At 43.5% G+C, this 21,521-nt stretch overlaps 2 protein-coding genes across 8 annotated transcripts in view; one reads left to right on the plus strand and one right to left on the minus strand.

The window, feature by feature from the left end:
* Window positions 1–1,696, plus strand: part of LOC147115353 (upstream-binding protein 1-like) — a 109,521-nt gene extending 107,825 nt beyond the window's left edge. The window contains exon 17 of one of the 2 annotated variants that reach the window (XR_015079118.1): window positions 543–1,696. The gene's annotated coding sequence lies outside the window, so the exon portion shown is untranslated. The remainder of the gene's footprint in view (window positions 1–542) is intronic. The other variant, XR_015079119.1, reaches the window with a different exon arrangement.
* Window positions 1–21,521, minus strand: part of fbxl2 (F-box and leucine-rich repeat protein 2) — a 321,753-nt gene that overhangs the window by 3,522 nt on the left and 296,710 nt on the right. For 4 of the 6 annotated variants that reach the window (XM_085993891.1, XM_085993890.1, XM_085993893.1 and 1 more), the window contains one exon: window positions 10,248–12,159. In XM_085993891.1, coding sequence (XP_085850017.1) covers window positions 12,052–12,159 — 108 coding nt within the window. In that variant the 3' untranslated portion in view covers window positions 10,248–12,051. Of the gene's footprint in view, window positions 1–2,809; window positions 2,856–10,247; window positions 12,160–21,521 lie in introns of those variants that run through there. The other 2 variants (XR_015079120.1, XM_085993892.1) reach the window with 2 other exon arrangements.

Genomic DNA, 21,521 nt, shown 5'->3' on the forward strand with positions numbered 1-21,521 from the left:
ATTGTACCATATTATTTTTCACAAGAAACTCAGTTTAAAAACGAAAGTACTAAAACTTTGGCCATTTACTGTTTTAAACTAAGGTGAATCATTCTGTAAATCAAGTATTGAACTCCCAGTTAATTTTTTTTGTAAATAAATCTTAATATTGGCTTGCATGCATCATCAATCTGACAGTGATTCCCCACCTTTTTGGAGTGGACAGGAGCGCATGCTACCTGATTCACAACACATATCGGTAATGGACATCTCATTTCAGAAGGAACTCGGCTTATAGAAACTGCTTTTTTTTTAAACTTGGATTTTGCGCTGCCCATCCCACATTCTGCTGCATTCTGAAACTTGGTGTTATTTTTTTAATTCTGCAATCACCACCGTTAAAAATAAATCCTTGTTGAGCTACAGTCACCTGTGCTTTTTCCACCTCACTCAATCTTTCTAAAATATATACCCTATTCCCATTTGTGGCCCATATTTTTATACTGTTTCTACTTGGTCCTCAAATGAGATTGTGTTATGGTCACTGCTCCATTTTTCCTTAGCTACATTTAGCTCAACTGCCTGATCAATTCCTGTTGTGGGCATACAAATATACTGTATGAGGAAGGTCTTCTGCACAGATTTTAGGAATTCCATTCAAAGATGCTTGCCTTTTGTTCCTTTTTTTAATGCAAATTTGTGATATTGCTATCCAAGTTACTCACTTAAATCAGGACCTGGGGCAAACTCCCTTCTCTTCTGATGGTGCCGTGGAATCTTTCAGTGGCTCAACTGGGCATTAAACAGGACTTCGGTTTATCGTATCCGAAAGAGAAAATACTCCCTCAATACTATATTGAAGTGCCTGATTGTACTCCAGTCCTGGAAGTAGGGCTTGAACCACAACCTTCTAATTCTGAGGCAAGTCTACTAGCACCTGAGCAAAGCTGCCATGAAAACCTTTTGACTTCAGCCAAACTGTTAAATACAAATGTGAAGAAGAAAATAAAAAGGGGAAGCACAAGGAAAACCTCAATTTAAATGAGTACAGTATTAAATATGTATTTTTAGTTCTGTAAATGGATACCTCAAATAATCTAGTGATGGTTGTGAACGGCTGGAGCTGCACGAGGACCATTGCTTTTGGCTTTCATATTGGGTCACTTGGCATTGCTGGTGAAAGGAAGGGCTGGTGTCGGGCACAGCCTTGTGACCTGCAACACTTGATGTGCTGGGAGTCTGGAATGACTAATGCCAGCCCAGGTCTTCAATACTTTTGTAAAGTTTATGACTTTTAATAAAGATGTAAGAAGTTCAAAATGATTGCACACCTTGGTGATTTTGATGAACCACTGTAATCATGTGGAATGCACACTCTGCACTTACTTCCAACAGCAAGAGTAAATCTTGTTAATTTGTGGACCCTTCCTTACTCACATTGACTTAAAAATCAAAATACTGCAGCTGCTGGAGCTCACAACACACTGGAAAAACTGAGTCACACAGCAGCTGTTCAGAGAACACAAGTTGACACTTTGCATCCTGAACATTTTCCCATTGTTTGAAATTTGCTCCTATGTAATGACTAATCTCTAGCTCTCATGTTTGGTCTTTATAGAGCATTCATCAATTATCAGACCATTAATTTTTTCTTTTGTGTATGCAAGAGTGAAAAGACACCAAGAATGCAAATAAAAAGGCCATCAGGCTGAATTAGCGCTTCTTCTATTTATTAGATAGACAGTGCAACCTTGTGCACCACCCTCCCTAAACAGTAAACGTAAGTTACACTTGGTAGAGGGGCATCTCATTAATTCTCTTGATTCATAATGAGTACAACAAATGGAAAATTGTTAATTTAATAGGTTGCAATCTCAATGTACAGTGAAACCTGTACATTACATATACCTTGGGGACATGCTGGGTAAAAAGTTCCCCATTCCACAAAAGCAGTTTCTTTCACAAAACCTGCTGATGGTCATTGACCTCAAGATTTTGGGGGCAGAAAGGAAGCAAGCTGCAAGGGGAAGCGCCAGTGATCCTGACTCAAAGTTCCAGATACAGCAGCTTTGCAACAGGCTGTGTTGTAAATGACTGTGTAGTTTGTAGTTTCAGAGTGCCTCTTGTATATTTTACAATGGGGTGTCTTATTTGGAAGTGTGCTTGCTTTCAAGTCATTACAATGTGTGGTTCTAATGCACATTTCTTCTCACATTTTCCTGTATCTTTGTGCAGGCCATTTTATTTTTGGTGAAATAAATTCATGTAGGAGCCCTGGTTTATATCATTTGGACCTACTTGTGGTGTTAACCAATGTTCTTCAATAACACACTATTGCTTTACAACAATGTCACAAGAGGGTAAAGACACTGGCTGGAATTTCTCACCTATTACAGGAAACGTTGTGCTATCCGGTACCGAGCTGTTACCGTTCCCTCAAAACTGCCGGACACACCAGCATTAATGTTGAAGCATACGGAGCTTTTCATCTCCGTATCTGACAACAAACACTGTTGCTTAGCAACAGCTTCTAAACAGTCAGCCCGTACCTTGAAAGTGTCTCTCTGAAGCTGTTGCTAAGCTACAGAGACTCTGCAGAGCCTGACTCTTGAAAAAAAGCCATGAGACGAAAAAAAACTTAACAAAACGGCTCCTGATTTCTGCCGGTGGCTTGAGCTTGCCGGACATTTAGCCTCCGCATAACACACAATTTCCTGTAAAATGAACAGGTAGAAAAGCTCCAGGCTGGTGAACACCGAAGCGGAAAATCCTGTCTACTCTCCTTTTGGAAGTTCAAATTGCAAAAGTCTTCAGTGTAGGGTTTGCTTACCTTCTGTGCTGCATACACGGCTGTGTTCTGGATTCCCTCCACCGTTCTTGAGGCAGAAGAGAAAATGATAACAGGCATTTTACACAACATTTTAACCATTTGCTTCATGGAACAGGCAGAGTATGAGCTTTAAATGGAGACACTCAATTAACACGGAGGACCATACCAAAATACATTTCTTCTATTTAACCTTCACATACATTAGGATGCCAAAATAGTATAGAAAACAAAAGGCAACTCTCTGGTTTAAAGTTAGGAACATAAGCACTAAAATGTTCAGCAAGAAGTGGCATGACACTGACTAGGCTGACCAAATGTACCGTTTGTGTCAGAATAAAATGTGAACAATGCTGAATATTCCTTGAGTTTGGATTTGTGTTCCACTTGTAGGAACATAAGAATTAGGAGTAGCCATATGGCCACTTGCGCCTGCTCCGCCATTCAATAAGATAATCTATTAAAGGGATCAAGGGATATGGGGACAAAGCAGGGACAGGGTACTGAATATGGTGGAGCAGGCTCGAGGGGCCGAATGGCCTACTCCTGCTCCTATCTTCTATGTTTCTATAGCTGATCTTAGAAACCTAGACGATAGGAGTAGGCCATTCGGCCCCTCCAGCCTGCTCCACCATTCAATGAGATCATGGCTGATCATCCAAATTCCGTACCCTGTCCCTGATTTCTCCCCATATCCCTTTAGCCTTAAGAAATATATCCAACTCCTTCTTGAATATATTTAATGAATTGGCCTCTACTGCCTTCTGTGGTAGAGAATTCCACAGGTTCACCACTCTGGGTGAAGAAATTCCTCCTCATCTCTGTCCTAAATGGCTTACCCCTTATCTTTAGACTGTGACCCCTAGTTCTGGACTCCCCGACCATCGGGAACATCCTTCCTGTGTCTAGTCCTGTTAGAATCTTCAACCAGTTTCCCGCCCGATCTTCATATCCCTCGATTCCCCTAGAGTCCAAAAATCTATATATCAGCCTTGAGTATACTCAATGACTTGAGCATCCACAGCCCTTTGGGGTACAGAATACCAAAGATTCACAACCCTCAGTGAAGAAATTTCTCATCTCGGTCTCAAATGGCCAACTCCTTCTCCTGAGACTAAGCCCCCTAGTTCTAGACTCTCCAGTAGGTGAGGCAACCTCTCAGAATCTTATATAACAACAGAAAATGCTGGAAAAACTCAGCAAGTCAGGCAACATCCGTGGAGAGAAATTTGAGTTGACGTTTCGGGTTTGACCCTTCTTCAAAACTGGAGAGAAAAGGAACTAGATCGAAGGCAGGGCTGCGATCGGACAAAAGAATAAAAGAACCAAAAGAAGTAAAAGAGATTAGAAGCTAGACGAGATGGTAATAGGCTGTGATTAGGTGTAAAGTGTACTGGCAGGGCAAAAGATAGCTGCCAGGTGTGAGAGAGAAACAAAAGGAAAGGGGGGGGGGGGGGGAAAGGAAAGGAGTGGAAAAATATAAGTGAAAATGAAATAGGGGCCGAGGTTATGATCTGAAATTGTTGAACTCGATATTGAGACCGGAAGGCTGCAGACTGCCTAATCGGAAGATGAGGTGCTGTTCCTCGAGTTTACGTTGAGCTTCCGTGGAACAGTACAAGAGGCCAAGGACGGTGAGGTCCGAGTGGGAATGGAGCGGTGAATTGAAATGACAGGCGACCGGAAGCTCGGGGTCACCCTTACGGACTGAACGGAGGTGTTCCGCAAAGCGGTCACCCAATCTGCGTTTGGTCTCCCCAATGTAGAGGAGACCGCATCGTGAGCAGCGAATACAGTATACTAGATTGCGAGAAGTACAAGTAAATCGCTGTTTCACCTGGAAGGGGTGTTTGGGGCCCTGGACAGTGGGGAGGGGGGAGGTATAGGGGCAGGTGTTACATCTCCTCCGCTTGCACGGGAAGGTGCCAGGCGAAGAGGAAGGGCTGTTTGGGGTGATAGAGGAGTGGACTAGGGTGTCTCGGAGAGAGCGGTCCCTGCGGAATGCTGAAAGGGGAGGGGAGGGGAGGGGAAGATACGTTTGGTGGTGGGATCACTTTGGAGGTAGCGGAAATGCCGGAGGATGATCCGTTGAATGTGGAGGCTGGTGGGGTGAAAGGTGAGGACAAGGGGAACCCTATCGTGGTTCCGGGAGGGAGGGGCAGGGGTGAGGGCAGAGGTGCGGGAGATAGAACTGACACGGTCGAGGGCAGTGTCAACCACGGTAGAGGGGAATCCTCGGTTGCGGAAAAAGGAAGACATGTCTGAAGCACTGGTGTGGAAGGTGGCATCGTCGGAGCAGATACGGCGGAGGCGGAGAAACTGGGAGAATGGAATAGAGTCCTTACAGGAAGCGGGGTGGGAGGAAGTGTAGTCCAGGTAGCTGTGGGAGTCAGTGGGCTTGTAGTAAATATTGGTCGATAACCTATCCCCAGAGATGGAGACGGAGAAGTCGAGGAAGGGAAGGGAAGAGTCAGAGATGGACCATGTGAAGGTGAGGGAAGGGTGGAAATTGGAGGCAAAGTGAATGAAATTGTCAAGTTCGGGGCGAGAGCAGGAAACGGCACCGATACAGTCATCAATGTATCGGAAAAAGAGGTGAGGGAGGGGACCCGAATAGGACTGGAACAAAGATTGTTCCACATAGCCCACGAAAAGGCAGGCATAGCTAGGACCCATGCGGGTACCCATGGCAACACCTTTGATTTGGAGGAAATGAGTGGAGTTAAAGGAGAAGTTGTTCAATGTGAGAACAAGTTCAGCCAGGCGGAGGAGGGTCGTGGTGGATGGGCCTCTGTTCGAGGAAGAAGCGGAGTGCCCTCAGGCCATCCGGGTGGGGGATGGAGGTGTAGAGGGATTGTACGTCCATGGTGAAAAGGAAGCGGTTGGGGCCAGGAAACTGGAAACTGTTAAAGTGGCGGAGGGCGTCCGAAGAGTCGCGGATGTAGGTGGGAAGAGACTGGACAAGGGGAGAAAAGATAGAGTCAAGATAGGAAGAGATAAGTTCCGTAGGGCAAGAACAGGCTGAAACGATGGGTCTACCAGGGCAGTCCTGTTTGTGGATCTTGGGAAGGAGGTAGAAGCGGGCTGTGCGGGGTTGGGGAACTATGAGGTTGGTGGCAGCGGGGGGAAGATCTCCAGAGGAGATGAGGTCAGTGACAGTCTTGGAAACGGTGGTTTGATGTTCGGTAGTGGGGTCATGGTCCAGGTGGAGGTAGGAGCAGGTGTCGGAGAGTTGGCGTTCAGCTTCCGCTAGGTAGAGGTCAGTGCGCCAAACAACAACAGCACCACCCTTGTCAGCGGGTTTAATGACAATGTCAGGGTTGGATCTAAGAGAATGGAGTGCTGCAAGTTCAGAGGGAGGTAGGTTGGAGTGAGTGAGGGGAGCAGAGAAATGGAGACGGCCGATGTCACGGCGGCAGTTAGCGATGAAAAGATCTAGAGAGGGTAAGAGGCCAGGGGGAGGGGTCCAGGTAGAATGGGAATTCTGCAAGCGGGAGAAAGGGTCAGTTGTGCGGGGGGAGGACTCCTGGCCAAAGAAGTGGGCACGGAGACGAAGGCGGCGGAAAAAGAGCTCAGCATCGTGCCGAGCTCGAAATTCATTGAGGTGGGGGCGTAAGGGGATGAAGCTCAGGCCTTTGCTGAGGACTGATCGTTCAGGGTCAGAGAGTGGAAGGTCAGAGGGGATAGTGAACACACGGCAGGGGGTGAGATTGGGAGAAGGGGGGTCAGAGGAAAGTGAAGGGGAAGAAGGTTCCGGAGGGGCGTTGGTGTCCAAGAGTTGATGAAGCTTGCGATCCTTGACATCGGAAAGGAAGAAGAAAAGTTTTTTGTTGAAGCGTCGGATGAGTCGAAGGATGAAGTGGAACTGAGGACCCGGACAGCTTTGAGATAGAGTGCGCCGGTGTTGCTGAAGAGAGAAGTCGAGTGTGTTCATGTGGCGCCGCATGGCGTTGAGCGTGGATCTCAGGATGCGGCGAGAGCAGTAGTTCGAGGAACGATGAATATCTTGGAGATATTTGTAATCCTGGGTGGATCCGAAGCACGAAGGGTGGAAGTTTAGTTGGAATCCACGTGGAGTAAGTCGGAACCGGAGACAGTTGCTGAGGAAAATGATGTGGCTGTGAAACCGAGTCTTGGCAGATACCTGATCAAACACGAGAAGGGAAACTGAAAGTAATGAAGATGAACAAGGTTGAAGAGCCAAACGGAGATCCCGTCGCAGAGAAGAGCAGAACTTCTTCAAGGTAGGCATTCCTAGAAGAGGTGTGGCAGTGAACCAAACACTAGTACGATAGCAAAATACTGCAGATGTTGGAAATCCGAAATAACAACAGAAAATGCTGGAAAAACTCAGCAAGTCAGGCAACATCCGTGGAGAGAAATTTGAGTTGACGTTTCGGGTTTGACCCTTCTTCAAAACTGGAGAGAAAAGGAACTAGATCGAAGGCAGGGCTGCGATCGGACAAAAGAATAAAAGAACCAAAAGAAGTAAAAGAGATTAGAAGCTAGACGAGATGGTAATAGGCTGTGATTAGGTGTAAAGTGTACTGGCAGGGCAAAAGATAGCCAGGTGTGAGAGAGAAACAAAAGGAAAGGGGGGGGGGGGAAAGGAAAGGAGTGGAAAAATATAAGTGAAAATGAAATAGGGGCCGAGGTTATGATCTGAAATTGTTGAACTCGATATTGAGACCGGAAGGCTGCAGACTGCCTAATCGGAAGATGAGGTGCTGTTCCTCGAGTTTACGTTGAGCTTCCGTGGAACAGTACAAGAGGCCAAGGACGGTGAGGTCCGAGTGGGAATGGAGCGGTGAATTGAAATGACAGGCGACCGGAAGCTCGGGGTCACCCTTACGGACTGAACGGAGGTGTTCCGCAAAGCGGTCACCCAATCTGCGTTTGGTCTCCCCAATGTAGAGGAGACCGCATCGTGAGCAGCGAATACAGTATACTAGATTGCGAGAAGTACAAGTAAATCGCTGTTTCACCTGGAAGGGGTGTTTGGGGCCCTGGACAGTGGGGAGGGGGGAGGTATAGGGGCAGGTGTTACATCTCCTCCGCTTGCACGGGAAGGTGCCAGGCGAAGGGGAAGGGCTGTTTGGGGTGATAGAGGAGTGAACTAGGGTGTCTCGGAGAGAGCGGTCCCTGCGGAATGCTGAAAGGGGAGGGGAGGGGAAGATACGTTTGGTGGTGGGATCACTTTGGAGGTAGCGGAAATGCCGGAGGATGATCCGTTGAATGTGGAGGCTGGTGGGGTGAAAGGTGAGGACAAGGGGAACCCTATCGTGGTTCCGGGAGGGAGGGGCAGGGGTGAGGGCAGAGGTGCGGGAGATAGAACTGACACGGTCGAGGGCAGTGTCAACCACGGTAGAGGGGAATCCTCGGTTGCGGAAAAAGGAAGACATGTCTGAAGCACTGGTGTGGAAGGTGGCATCGTCGGAGCAGATACAGCGGAGGCGGAGAAACTGGGAGAATGGAATAGAGTCCTTACAGGAAGCGGGGTGGGAGGAAGTGTAGTCCAGGTAGCTGTGGGAGTCAGTTATGTTTCATTGATATCACCTCATTCTTCTAAACTCCAGAGTATAGGTCCAATCTACTCAATCTCTCATGGGACAATCCAGTGAACCTTCATTTCACTGCCTCTAAAGGCAAGTATATCCTTCCTCAGATAAGGAGCTCAAAACTGCACAATGCTCTAGGTGTGGTCTCACTAAAGCCCTGTACAATTGTAGTAAGACTCTTGTACTCCAACCCCCTTGTAAGAGGCCAATGTACTATTTGCCTTCCTAATTGTTTGCTGTACCTGCATGCTAACTTTGCGTTTCCTGCACGAAAACACCTAAATCTGAACACCAACATTTAATAGTTGCTCGCCATTTAAAAAATATTTTGTTTTTCTATTCTTCCGACCAAAGTAAATAACCTCACATTTCTCCACATTATTCTCCATCTGCCACTCACTTGACCTGCCTATATCCCTTTGCAGGCTCTTTGTGTCCTCCTGACAGCTTACTTTCCCATCTAGCTTTGTATCGTCAGCAAACTTGGATACATTGCACTCAGTTCTGTCATCTAAAATCATTCATATAGATTGTGAATAGCTGAGGCCAAAGCAGGGATCCTTGCGGCACCCCACTAATTACAGCCTGCCAACCTGAAAATGACCCATTTATCCCAACTCTCTTCTGTCCATTAACCAATCCTGTATCCATGCTACTATATTACCCCCAATCCCATGAGCCCTTATCTTGCACAACAACCTTTTATGTGGCACCTTATCAAATGCCTTTTGGAAATCCAAATATTATCCAGCTCTACAGGATGTAGTATAAGAAGGGTCTTAAAGGTGGAACGGTCGAGTGAGAGATACAAAACGGGCTGCCAAATTGCTATCACCTGTTTTATACTATTGCACCTATCGAGATCTATCCCATTGAGTTTGGAAATGACAAAGGCATGAACATGAATGGGTTGAGGTAAGAGGCAAAGGATAATGGACAATATATCCACTATTCAATATTGTTACAATTAACATTTGACATTGCAATATTTTAAATATTGGTTTTGCAGCTTCTATTGATGAGAATAAATTTCAGGGCTGTTTAATTTCACATGACCCATTCAAAAATACATCCACACAGGCAGAACCCAGCTCTGAAAATAATCATTTGATTGATTAACATATGGTCGTGATTATTTAGTCCCATGATATTCTCTCTTCAAACACCAAGCTACACGACGCAACAGTCTGTCCAAGAAATAAACAGAAAAAACAGGTTAAGGTTTTGAGTATAAGCCCCTTTAATCAGGAGTTACTCAACCTGCAATATTTACCCATTGCCAGCATTTTTATTTCAGTTTACAGTGCTTTCTCTTCACCTCAATTTTTCCAAGCTGGAGTTTTATAAGTCTGGTTTGTGTTACTTTCTGGAGCAATGGCTCTAGGATTAGAAATATACAACTCCAAAAGAGGATCGATACTCGCACCTCACCTCTTCCCATCCCAGACCAATGTAATATTTTATTATTGAATAGTCACAGCCTATATTTAACCTCCTACTAAAAATGGTGTAAGGACTGTGAACATTTAAAAAAAAAATCTCATCACTTGTATCTTGAATTGCGTCAGTGTGGTATTTGTTTATAGACTGAATAAAGTCATGGAAGCTGTGCGTTAAGTAGATTTTCTGAGTCTCACCTGTGGTGAAGAACCTGGCCTGCCACGAGCACAGATTAGAAAATCAAATGCAATGCACCTGCGATTTTCTGATCTGCGCACCATTTTAGCCACATGCACTACGCATTTTAGTAGAAAACACCTTACATGCACACACAATACAGCTAAATGTACTTCATGTGTATATTTACTTAAACATCTACCACTATTTGGTAACCAAGGAAGTAAAGCACTCACAAATGATCAAAAAACACTCGCACACTCTGCTTTTCATCTTACCATTTTACCAACAAACCCACAAAATGGTTGAAGTTCACATGCATACGCTGTGCAAATGAGTATTGAGATCACATGCTCAGTGCCTATTTCTCTTTTTATTTACTAATCAGAAATGCAATTAGCCACACCTGGATTCCCAATTAACCAGATGTGGCTAGTGGCTAACTTATTGAACATTAATAATTAAACCAATTACCAAAAATAAATCCTGTAAATCTAACAAAGTGCACAAAACATTTGATTGAACAACAATTTTGCTGCAGGTATACAAATTAATGAAAACATAGCAATCTAGAAATGCATGATAGTTAATGATACAGTACAAGTTAAATTTATATTTTTCTTTACATTAGAACTGGAATGTCACTCATACTGAATATACACTCAGATTAAATATTGATATCAAACCTGTTGTTATCCTGTGTCATTAACATTGCGGTTATTCGTGTAGTAGCCACATCCATAATTAAAACTTTTTTTTTAAAAGAAAAGATGCAATTTAACTCCATTCTTAGATTTTAAGTTATTGGTTCCCTTGAAGGTTATAGTAAATTTAAATTTGGATTTCCATCAGGTTTGATGACTTGCTGAATTTCATTGCAGAGAAATGCTAGACAAGGAAACTGGAATTATCATTTTATTCCATTTTTTAAAATTACATTTTAGTGGTATGATTGTAAAAGACTTACAGTAAAGTTATAAACACAATTGATAAGAATCAAGTTTTCTGTGTCAAATTCTAATTTGTACATTATTCATATTTTGGACATATATTTTCTGTCTTTTCACCAGAAGATTTAAAACAAAAAGGTCCTTTCCCCCCAGGTAAATTTAAATGAAATAAATTCTAATCTGATTCGGTCGGGTCTTAATGTGAATTTACTACTCCTGCTGTAGAAAGACTTGTAAGGTGCCCCTCTGCAAAAATGGACAGAAAACAGAAACATTCTCTGACCACTGTGTACATATAGCCTTTTATTCTTAATCCCAAAATTACACTTTTACTGGGATATGCAGATGAAGTTTTAAAATCGGCTTTAATCTTAGAAACAATCATGCCTTATTCATAGTCAGATCAAGTTAAATATCACAAGCCACTTTAGATACACAATAGATTATGTTTTCACAGAAAAGTACTACTGATTTGTATCCCGCTCAAACAAGATGTCCAGCACATATAGTCATCAAATCAAGTAAAATGTATTGAAAATGTCTGACCTAATGTAAAAAGTGCAGTTTCATTAATATATCAACCTAACTGCTGCCAAACAAAGATCTTTCCTTTAATATCACAGCTACATGTATAGAAATAAAAGAATGATCCCAAACTTTAACCTTTCAATAGGCTTGGGGCCCATTAACCAATTTGGCTTTGTCAGCTACATGCATATTTTCAAATGCCCGACACATTAAATGCAATTGGTTAGTGAAGCAGTCTGCACCATTACTGAACACTGAATTCATCACATTATAGTCATCACTTTGAAGGTAACGGGGGTGGGGAGGGAAGGTGAGAGGTTGTAGGATTTGTATTGGACTTTAAATGGAAGCATTACCAATATGGATGGGATTTTATTCTATACTCAGACCCCAAACCCTCCCATGAATTCTTGGTCAAAATTTATACCGTTCTCCATTATCCTTGCTATTTTCAGTAAGATTGACTTGGAGTTAGGTAATCAGGTTGTGTAGTGATTTCTCCCAAGAGCTTTACCCCAATTAGGAGTTTCAAGATCACCAGTGCAGGAACAACTCACTTTAACCCAGTATTTCTTTAACTCAAAGCCTCATGTCAAAGGATGATGCAGCATCTGCAGAGCCGTTGTCCGCTGCCACCCACTGATGGTGGAGGGGTAACTGGGGCGAAGTAAGCATGAACCTTAATGTCTGGTAGATGGGCCTAGAAAGAGTGAAGAGAGAGCAAAACATTTTCAGTGTTTCCAACAATTTGTTTCTCCATTACAAGTTTAAGTTTGCAGGCATGATCAGAAATTCCAACCTTTGATTTGTTTAAATGTCTTTGCCATTTCCTTATACCCCATTATAATTTCTCCTGTCTCTGTCACTAATCTTTTTACATACTTGTAAAAGCTCTTACAATCTGTTTTTATATTTCTTCCTAGTATACTCTCATTCTATTTTCTCCCTCTATCAATTTCTTGGTCATCCTTTGCTGAGTTTTAAAACTTTCCCAATAGGCTCACTACACTTTGGCAACATTCTTTTAATCTAATACTGTCCTTAACTGCTTTAGTTAGCCATTTCCAGTGGAGTTTTTATTCCTCAAGGGAGTGTATATTCATTGAGAATTATTAATTATTTCTTTAAATGTTTCCCATTGCTTGTCTACCATCATATCCTTTAATTTATTTCCCAATCTATCTCCGCCAACTCGCCCCTCATACCTCCATAATTGGCTACGTAAAAATTACCCTAGTTTCAGACATACCACATCACTCTCAAACTTAACATGAATTTCTATCATATTATGATCACTTTTCCCCAGATGATCATTTACTAGAAGATTACTAATTAACCCTGTCTCATTACACGATCTAAAATAGCCTGTTCCCTGGTAGGTTCCTTGACATAAATATTCAAGGGTACAAGGTGTTCAGAAAAGATAGGGAAGGAAAAAAGGGAGGTGGGGTGACAGTGCTGATTAAGGAAGACATTGTAGTGTTGGAAAGGGAGGATGTTCTTGAGAGGACAAGGACAGAATCCATTTGGTTAGAGTTGAGGAGCAAAAAGAGTATGATCACGCTATTGGGGATATTCTATAGGCCTCCAAATACTGAGAGGGAGGTAGAGGAGCAAATCTGCAGGGAAATCAGAGCGATACGCAAGAGCTATAAAATGGTGATATTGGAGGACTTTAATTACCGAAATATCGATTGGGATAATGCTGGGATAAAGGGAAAGGAATTTATGAACTGTGTTCAGGAGAATTTCCTTGACCAATATGTTCTTGGCCCAACTAGGAAGGAGGCATTGCTGGATCTGGTGCTGGGAAATGAGGTGGGCCAGGTCGACCAAGTGTCTGTGGGAGACCACTTATGATACGATGATCACTCGTACCCAAGATTTAGATTAGCAATGGCGAGGAGCAAGGAACAATCTAGAGTGGAACTTCTAAACTGGAATAGGGCTAACTTCAATGGGATGTGAAAGGATCGAGCCAGGGTAAAATGGAACCAAAGACTGACAGGAAAAACTATAACGGAACAATGGGTTAACTTTAATGAGGAGATGTTCCAAATACAGGCTAGGTTCATTCCAACAAGAGGGAAGGTTAACTTAACCAAAGCAAGGGCTCCTTGGATGACGAGGGAGATAGAGAAGATGATGAAACAAAAAAGAGGGTGTATGATGCATGTCAGGTGAATTCTTCAAGGGAGAACCAGACCAAATACAATAAGTTGAGAGGGGAAGTGAAGATGAAAGTAAGATTGGCAAAGAGAGAATATGAGAGTAGAATGGCGGTTAACATAAAAGGGAACCCAAAAATCTTCTACCGGCATGTAAACAGTAAGCGGGGTGGGGCCTATTAGAGACAAAGGTGGTGATATATGCTTAGAGGCGCAAGGCAAGGCTAGAATACTCAACGAGTACTTTGTACCGGTGTTAACTGCGGCTGGAGTCACTGGAGCATCCGCAAGGCTGAGATCTTTGTTGATAGCACGATTAACGAGGTGGTCACACCGCAGGTAAAGAGTGCACAGGCAGAAAGGGAATGGGTGACCGCCAGACTAAAGAACTAGGAAGGTAGTGCAGGAGTCCCCTGGGTCCATCTCCCTCTCCCAACAAATTTTCTGTTTTGGATACTGCTGGGGGAGATGGTTTCTCGGGGGAATGCAGCAAGAGCCAAGTCCGTGGCACTACAAGTGGCTCAGCTGCACAGGAGGGGAGGAAAAAGAATGGGCGAGCAATAGTGATAGGAGATTCTATCGTAAGGGGAACAGATAAACATTTCTGTGGCCGCAGACGTGATTCCAGGATGGTATGTTGCCTCCCTGGTGCCAGGGCCAAGGATGTCACTGAGCGGCTGCAGGACATTCTGAAGGGGGAGGGCGAACAGCCAGAAGTAGTGGTCCATATCGGTACCAACGACATAGGTAGAAAGAGGGACGAGGTCCTGCAAGCAGAATATAGGGAGTTAGGAAATAAATTAAAAAGCAGGACCTCAAAGGTAGTAATCTCAGGATTACTCCCAGTGCCACGTGCTAGTGAGAGCAGAAATAGGAGAATAGATCAGATAAATGCGTGGCTGGAGAGATGGTGTAGGAGGGAGGCATTGGGACCGATTCTGGGACCTGTACAAGCTGGACGGGTTACACCTCGGCAGAACCGGGACCAATATCCTCGCAGGGAGGTTTGCTAGTGCTGTTGGGAAGGATTTAAACTAGTTTGTCAGGGGGCTGGGAACCTAAGTGTGGGCCCAGAACAGAGAGAAGCAAAGCTGGAAGTGCAAGTTAGAAAAGTAGTCAGCAAAACTAGTAGGGAGCAGAAACAAAGGCCAACAGTAAAGCGGGTCAAAGTGCAGAAAAATATTAAACAGGTAAAGTTGAAGGCACTTTATCTAAATACACGTAGCATTCGCAATAAGGTGGATGAATTAATGGCACTAATAGAAGTAAATGGGTATGATGTAATTGCCATTACAGAGACATGGTTGCAGGGTAACCAAAGCTGGGAACTGAATGTTCCAGGGTACTCAACATTTAGGAAGGACAGACAAAGGAAAAGGAGGTGGAGTAGCGCTGTTAATAAGGGATACATAGATACATAGATAGATACATAGAAGATAGGAGCAGGAGTAGGCCATTCGGCCCTTCGTGCCTGCTCCGCCATTTAATGAGATCATGGCTGATCCTTTAATTCAGTATCCCGTCCCCGCCTTCTCTCCGTAACCCTTAACCCCTTTTGCCCGTAGAAATATATCTAATTCCCTCTTAAATATATTTAATGAGCTGGCGTACACTGCCCTCTGTGGCAATGAGTTCCACAGGTTCACCACTCTCTGAGTGAAGAAATTCCCCCTCATCTCTGTCCTAAATGGTTTAGCCCTTATCCTTAAATTATGTCCTCTAGTTCTGTTCTCACCCGCCAAGGGAAACATTCCTTCTGCATCCAGTCTGTCTAGACCTGTCAGAATTTTATACACTTCTATGAGGTCCCCTCTCAATCTTCTAAACTCCAGTGTGTACATCCCTAAACTACATAGTCTCTCCTCATAGGTCATTCCCGCCATTCCTGGTATCAGCCTGGTGAATCGCCGCTGCACCCCCTCCATGGCAAGAACATCCTTCCTCAGATGAGGCGACCAAAACTGTACACAGTACTCGAGGTGTGGTCTCACCAGTGCCCTGTACAGCTGCAGCAAGGTATCCCTGTTCCTGTATTCTAACCCTTTTGCTATGAAGGCCAGCATACCGTTTGCCTTCTTGACCGCCTGTTGCACCTGCATGCTCGCCTTCAGTGACTGGTGTACAAGAACACCCAGGTCTCTCTGTACTTCCCCCTCTCCCAATCTATTGCCATTTAAATAATAATTTGCCCTCCCGTTCCTGCACCCAAGGTGGATAACTTCGCACTTGTCCACATTATAGTGCATCTGCCATTTATCCGCCCAATCGCCCAGTCTGTCCAAATCGCTCTGGAGCTTCCTGGTCTCTTCCTCTGAGCCCACCCCACCTCCTAGTTTAGTGTCGTCTGCAAATTTGGAAATGCTGCATCCGACTCCCTGATCCAGGTCATTAATGTAAATTGTGAACAGCTGGGGGCCCAGGACAGATCCCTGTGGTACCCCACTTGTTACTGCCTGCCATTCAGAAAATGAGCCGTTTATTCCAACTCTCTGTTTTCTATCTGACAGCCAGTTCCCTATCCACGCCAAAACTTTCCCCTTTATCCCATGAGCCTCAATTTTCCATGCTAATCTTTTATGTGGGACCTTATCGAAGGCCTTTTGGAAGTCCAGGTACACCACATCTACTGGCTCTCCCCCATCTATTCTACCAGTTACTCCCTCAAAAAATTCCAATAGATTAGTCAAGCACGATTTACCCTTTGTAAATCCATGTTGACTCTGTCCTATCCTGTCCCCATTTGCTAAGTGCTCCGCTATTTCATCCTTAATGATGGACTCCAGCATTTTGCCCACAACTGATGTAAGGCTTACAGGTCTGTAATTACCTGCTTTTTCCCTACCCCCCTTTTTGAATAGTGGGGTAACGTTAGCTACCCTCCAATCCATCGGCACTGTTCCCGAGTCTAATGAATTCTGAAAAATCATCCTTAGTGCATCCGCTATCTCTAGGGCCACCTCCTTCAGTACCCTAGGATGCATGTTATCAGGCCCTGGGGATTTGTCCACCTTCAATCCCTTTAGCTTCCTTAACACCATATCCTTAGAGATATTGATTTGCGTCAGTTCCTCCTTTGCCAATGTCCCTATTTTTCCCGATATCCCAGGGAGGTTTTTTGTGTCTTCCTTCGTAAAGACTGACCCAAAGTATGCATTTAGTTGATCTGCCATTTCCTTATTTCCCATTATATATTCCCCCGTATCTGACTGCAATGGACCAACTTTGGTTTTCACCAGTCTTTTCCTTTTGATATATTTATAAAAGCTTTTGGAGTTAGTTTTTATATTTTCCGCCAGCTTGTTTTCGTAAGCTATTTTGCCCCTCTTGATCATGCCCTTTGCCCTCCTTTGCTCTATCTTAAACTGTTCCCAATCTTCCGCTCTGGCGCTTTTTTTGGCTATTTTATACGCCCTATCTTTGGATTTTATGCTGTCTCTAATTTCCCCTGTTATCCACGGTTGAGTCACCTTTTTAGATTTCCTTTTATGCCAGATTGGTATAAACAATTTTTGCAATTTTGTCATTCTATCTTTAAATGTTTGCCATTGTTTATCTACCTCCAGTCCTCTCAGGAACGTTGTCCAATCAGACCTACTCAGTTCCCGTCTCATGGCATCATAATTCCCCTTGTTTAAATTCAGGACCTTAGTCTCTGAGTCAATTTCTTCGCTCTCCATTTCGAGTGAGAAATCGATCATGTTATGATCGCTCTGACCCAAGGGTCCCCGTACAACAAGATTACTGATTAGTCCCTTCTCATTGCACAGTACCCAGTCCAATATAGCCTGTTCCCGAGTTGGTTCCTCGACATATTGATCCAGATAACCATCCCTTAAACACTCAAGGAATTCCTCCTCCTCATTATTTTTACTGATTAGGCTAGTCCAATCTATATGTAAGTTAAAGTCACCTATGATGACAGCTGTGCTCTTATTGCACGCTTCTCTAATTTCCCTCGTGATGCCCTCCCTAACCTCTATTTTACTATTTGGAGGCCTATATACCACTCCTATTAATGTTTTTCGCCCCTCGCTATTTCTTAGCTCCACCCATATAGATTCTGTATTAACTGAGTTAATATCCTTCCTTTCAATTGCATTTATCCCCTCTTTTACTAGCAATGCTACCCCTCCTCCCTTTCTTTTTTGTCGATCCTTCCTAAATACTGAATACCCCTGTATGTTAAGCTCCCAGCCCTGCTCACCCTGCAACCATGTTTCCGTAATCCCAATTAGATCATAATTATTAACCTCTATTTCCACAGCTAATTCATCTACCTTGTTCCTGATGCTTCTCGCATTAAGGTATAAAACCCTCAGAGATCGGTACGGTAGAGATAAAAGATCTTGGCTTGGCAGATCATGATGTAGAACTGGAATCTGTTTGGGTGGAGCTAAGAAACAGCAAAGGGTAGAAAACATTGGTGGGAGTTGTGCGTAGGCCACCAAACAGTAGTGGTAATGTAGGGCACAGTATCAATCAAGAGATTAGAAGTGCATGTAACAAGGGCAATATGGTAATCATGGGGGACTTTAATCTACATATTGACTGGGCAAATCAAATTACCACTAATGGTGTGGAGGACGAATTCTTGGAATGCATGTGAGATGGTTTCCTGGATCAGTATGTGGAGGAACCAACCAGGGAACAGGCTATTCTGGATCTGGTGCTGTGTAATGAGAAAGGGCTAATCAATAATTTTGTGGTAAAGGGGCCTTTAGGGACAAGTGACCATAATATGATTGAATTTTACATTAAGTTTGAGAGTAATGTAGTCCAATCTGAAACTAAGGTCTTCAATCTAACAGAGGAAACTACAAGGGTATGAGGGACAAGTTGGCCATGGTAGATTGGAAGACTACACTAAAAGGTATGAAGGTGGACATACAATGGCAAACATTCAAGGAAATATTGCAACAAACATATATTCCTCTAGGGCATAAAAACCCAAAAGGAAAAGTGATCCAACCATGGCTAACAAAAAGAAATTAAAGTTAGTATTAAGTCAAAGAAGGAAGCTTATAAAGTTGCCATAAAAAACAGTCAGCTTGAGGATTGGGATCTTTTTAGAAATCAGCAAAGGGGGACCAAGAAATTGATAAAGAAAGGGAAAATGAATATGAGCACAAACTAGCGCAAAATATAAAAACGGATTGTAAAAGCTTCTATAGGTATGTTAAAAGGAAAAGACTGGCGAAGGTAAATGTAGGTCCTTTACAGTCAGAGACGGGAGAATTTATAATGAGGAAATGGCAGAGAAATTAAATAAATACTTTGTTTCTGTCTTCACGGAGGAAGACACAAAAAACCTCCCAGAAATACGAGTAAACCAAGGGTGTGGCGAGAATGAGGAACTGAAAAAAATTATTAGGTTAAAAAAAAGTACTAACAAAATTAATGGGACTAAAAGTTGATAAATCCCAAGGACCGGATGACCTACATCCTAGGGTTTTGAAAGAGGTGGCCATTGGACGCATTGGTTGTCTATAGATTCTGGAACGGTTCCTGCAGATTGGAGGATAGCAAATGTAACCCCGCTATTTAAGAAAGGAGGGAGAGAGAAAATGGGAAACTACAGACCTGTTAGCCTCACATCAGTAGTTGGGAAAATGCTGGAATCTATCATAAAAGATGCAATAACTGGGCACTTAGAAACTAATAGTAAGATTGGGCAGAGTCAACATAGATTTATGAAAGGGAAATCCTGTTTGACAAACCTATTGGAGTTCTTTGAGGATGTAACTAGTGGAGTAGACAAAGGGAAACTGGTAGATGTGGTGTATTTGGATACAAAATTAGGGCACATGGAATTGGGGGTAATATACTAGCATGGATTGAGAATTGGTTAACACAGAAAACAAAGAGTAGGGATAAACGGGTCTTTTTCAGGATGGCAGGCTGTGACTAGTGGGGTACCACAAGGATCGGTGCTTGGGCCCCAGCTATTCACAACCTGCATCAATGATTTGGATGAGGGGACTAAATGTAACATTTCCAAATTTGCTGATGATACAAAGCTAGGTGGCAGTGTCAGTTGCGAAGAGGCTTCAAGGGGATCTCGACAGGCTCAGTGAGTGGGCGAGAACATGGCAGATGGATTATAATGTGGATAAATGTGAAGTTATCCACTTTGGTAGAAAAAACAGAAAGGCAGAGTATTTCCTAAATGGTGAAAGATTGGAGAATGCAGATGCTCAAAGGGATCTGGGTGTCCTTGTACGAGTCACTGAAAGTGAATGTGCAGGTGCAGCAAGCCATTAGGAAGGCAAATGGTATGCTGGCCTTCATTACAAGAGGTTTTGAGTACAGGAGTAAAGAAGTCTTACTCCAAATATATAGGGCCTTGGTGAGACCACACCTGGAGTATTGTGTACAGTTTTGGTCTCCTTACCTAAGGAAGAATATACTTGCCATAGGGAGTGCAACAAAGGTTCACGAGATTGATTCCTGGGATGGCGGGACTGTCGTATGAGGAGAGATTGAGTAAACTAGGCCTGGATTCTCTTGAATTCAGAAGAATGAGAGGGGATCTCATTGAAGCATACAAAATTATTACAGAGCTTGATAGGGTAGATGCTGGGAGAATGTTTCCCTTGGCTGGGGAGTCTAGAACCAGGGGCCACAGCCTCAAGATAAAGGGTAGGCCATTCAGGACTGAAATGAGAAGAAATTTCTTCACAAAGAGGGTGGTGAATCTTTGGAATTCTCTACCCCAGAGGGCTGTGGAGGCTCAGTCATTGGGTATATTCAAAACAGAAGGCGATAGATTTCTGACTGGTAAGGGTATCAAGGGATATGGTGATAAGGCCGGTGAATGGAATTGAGGCAGAAGATCAGCCATGATCTCATTGAATGGCGGAGCAGGCTCGAAGGGCCGACTCCTGCTCCTATTTCTTATGTTCTTAAGGAGGTGGATGCTGACAAAATATCGGTAGAAGTTGAAAAGGTAGAAGCAATGGAAGGGGTGAAAATTGATAGACAGGATGTACTAGAAAGGCTGCGTATGCTTAGAGTGGAGAAGTCGTCTGGTCCAGATGGCTTGCATCTCAGGTTGCTAAGGGAATTGCAGGAGGAGATAGCAGAAGGGCTTGCCATAATTTTCCAATCTTTCCTAGATGCAGGGGAGGTGCCTGAGGATTGGAAAGTGGCAAATGTGACACCATTGTTCAAGAAAGGGCGTACAATCCTAGTAACTACAGGCTGGTCAGTTTAACATCAGTGGTGGGTAAAGTTTTAGAAACAATAATCAATAAACAATGAAAAAATTAACGGGCACTTGGAGAGGTTTAAGCTAATTAAGGAGAGCCAACATGGATTTGTAAAAGGCAGATCGTGTTTGACTAATAGAATTTTATACGTTTCAATGAGATCCCCTCTCATTCTTCATTAATCAAAAAATTCAAACAGGACTAGACAGACTAGATGCAGGAAGGATGTTCCCGATGGCGGAGGAGTCCAGAACCAGAGGTCACAGTCTAAGGATAAGGGGTAAGCCAGTGTGAGGAAGAATTTCTTCACCCAGAGAGTGGTGAACCTGTGGAATTTTCTACCACAAAAGGCTGTTGAGGCCAATTCATTAAATATATTCAAGAAGGAGTTAGATATATTTCTTAAGGCTAAAGGGGTATGGGGAGAAAGCAGGGACAGGGTACTGAATTTGGATGATCAGCCATGATCTCATTAAATGGCGGAGCAGGCTCGAGGAGCTGAATGGCCTACTCCTGCTCCTATCTTCTATGTTTCTATGATTAAGTAACAAAGAGGGTTGATGAAGGGAATGCAGTGGATGTTGTCTACATCGATTTTTGGAAGGCGTTTGACAAAGTACCACATAGAAGGCTGGTTAACAAAATTGAGGCTTATGGTATAGGTGGGTCAGTGGCAGCCTGGATAA

The sequence above is a fragment of the Somniosus microcephalus genome, chromosome 7 (genome assembly GCF_052327205.1).
Source record: "Somniosus microcephalus isolate GS21.2 chromosome 7, FLI_Smic_1.0, whole genome shotgun sequence".
NCBI lineage: Eukaryota > Metazoa > Chordata > Chondrichthyes > Squaliformes > Somniosidae > Somniosus > Somniosus microcephalus.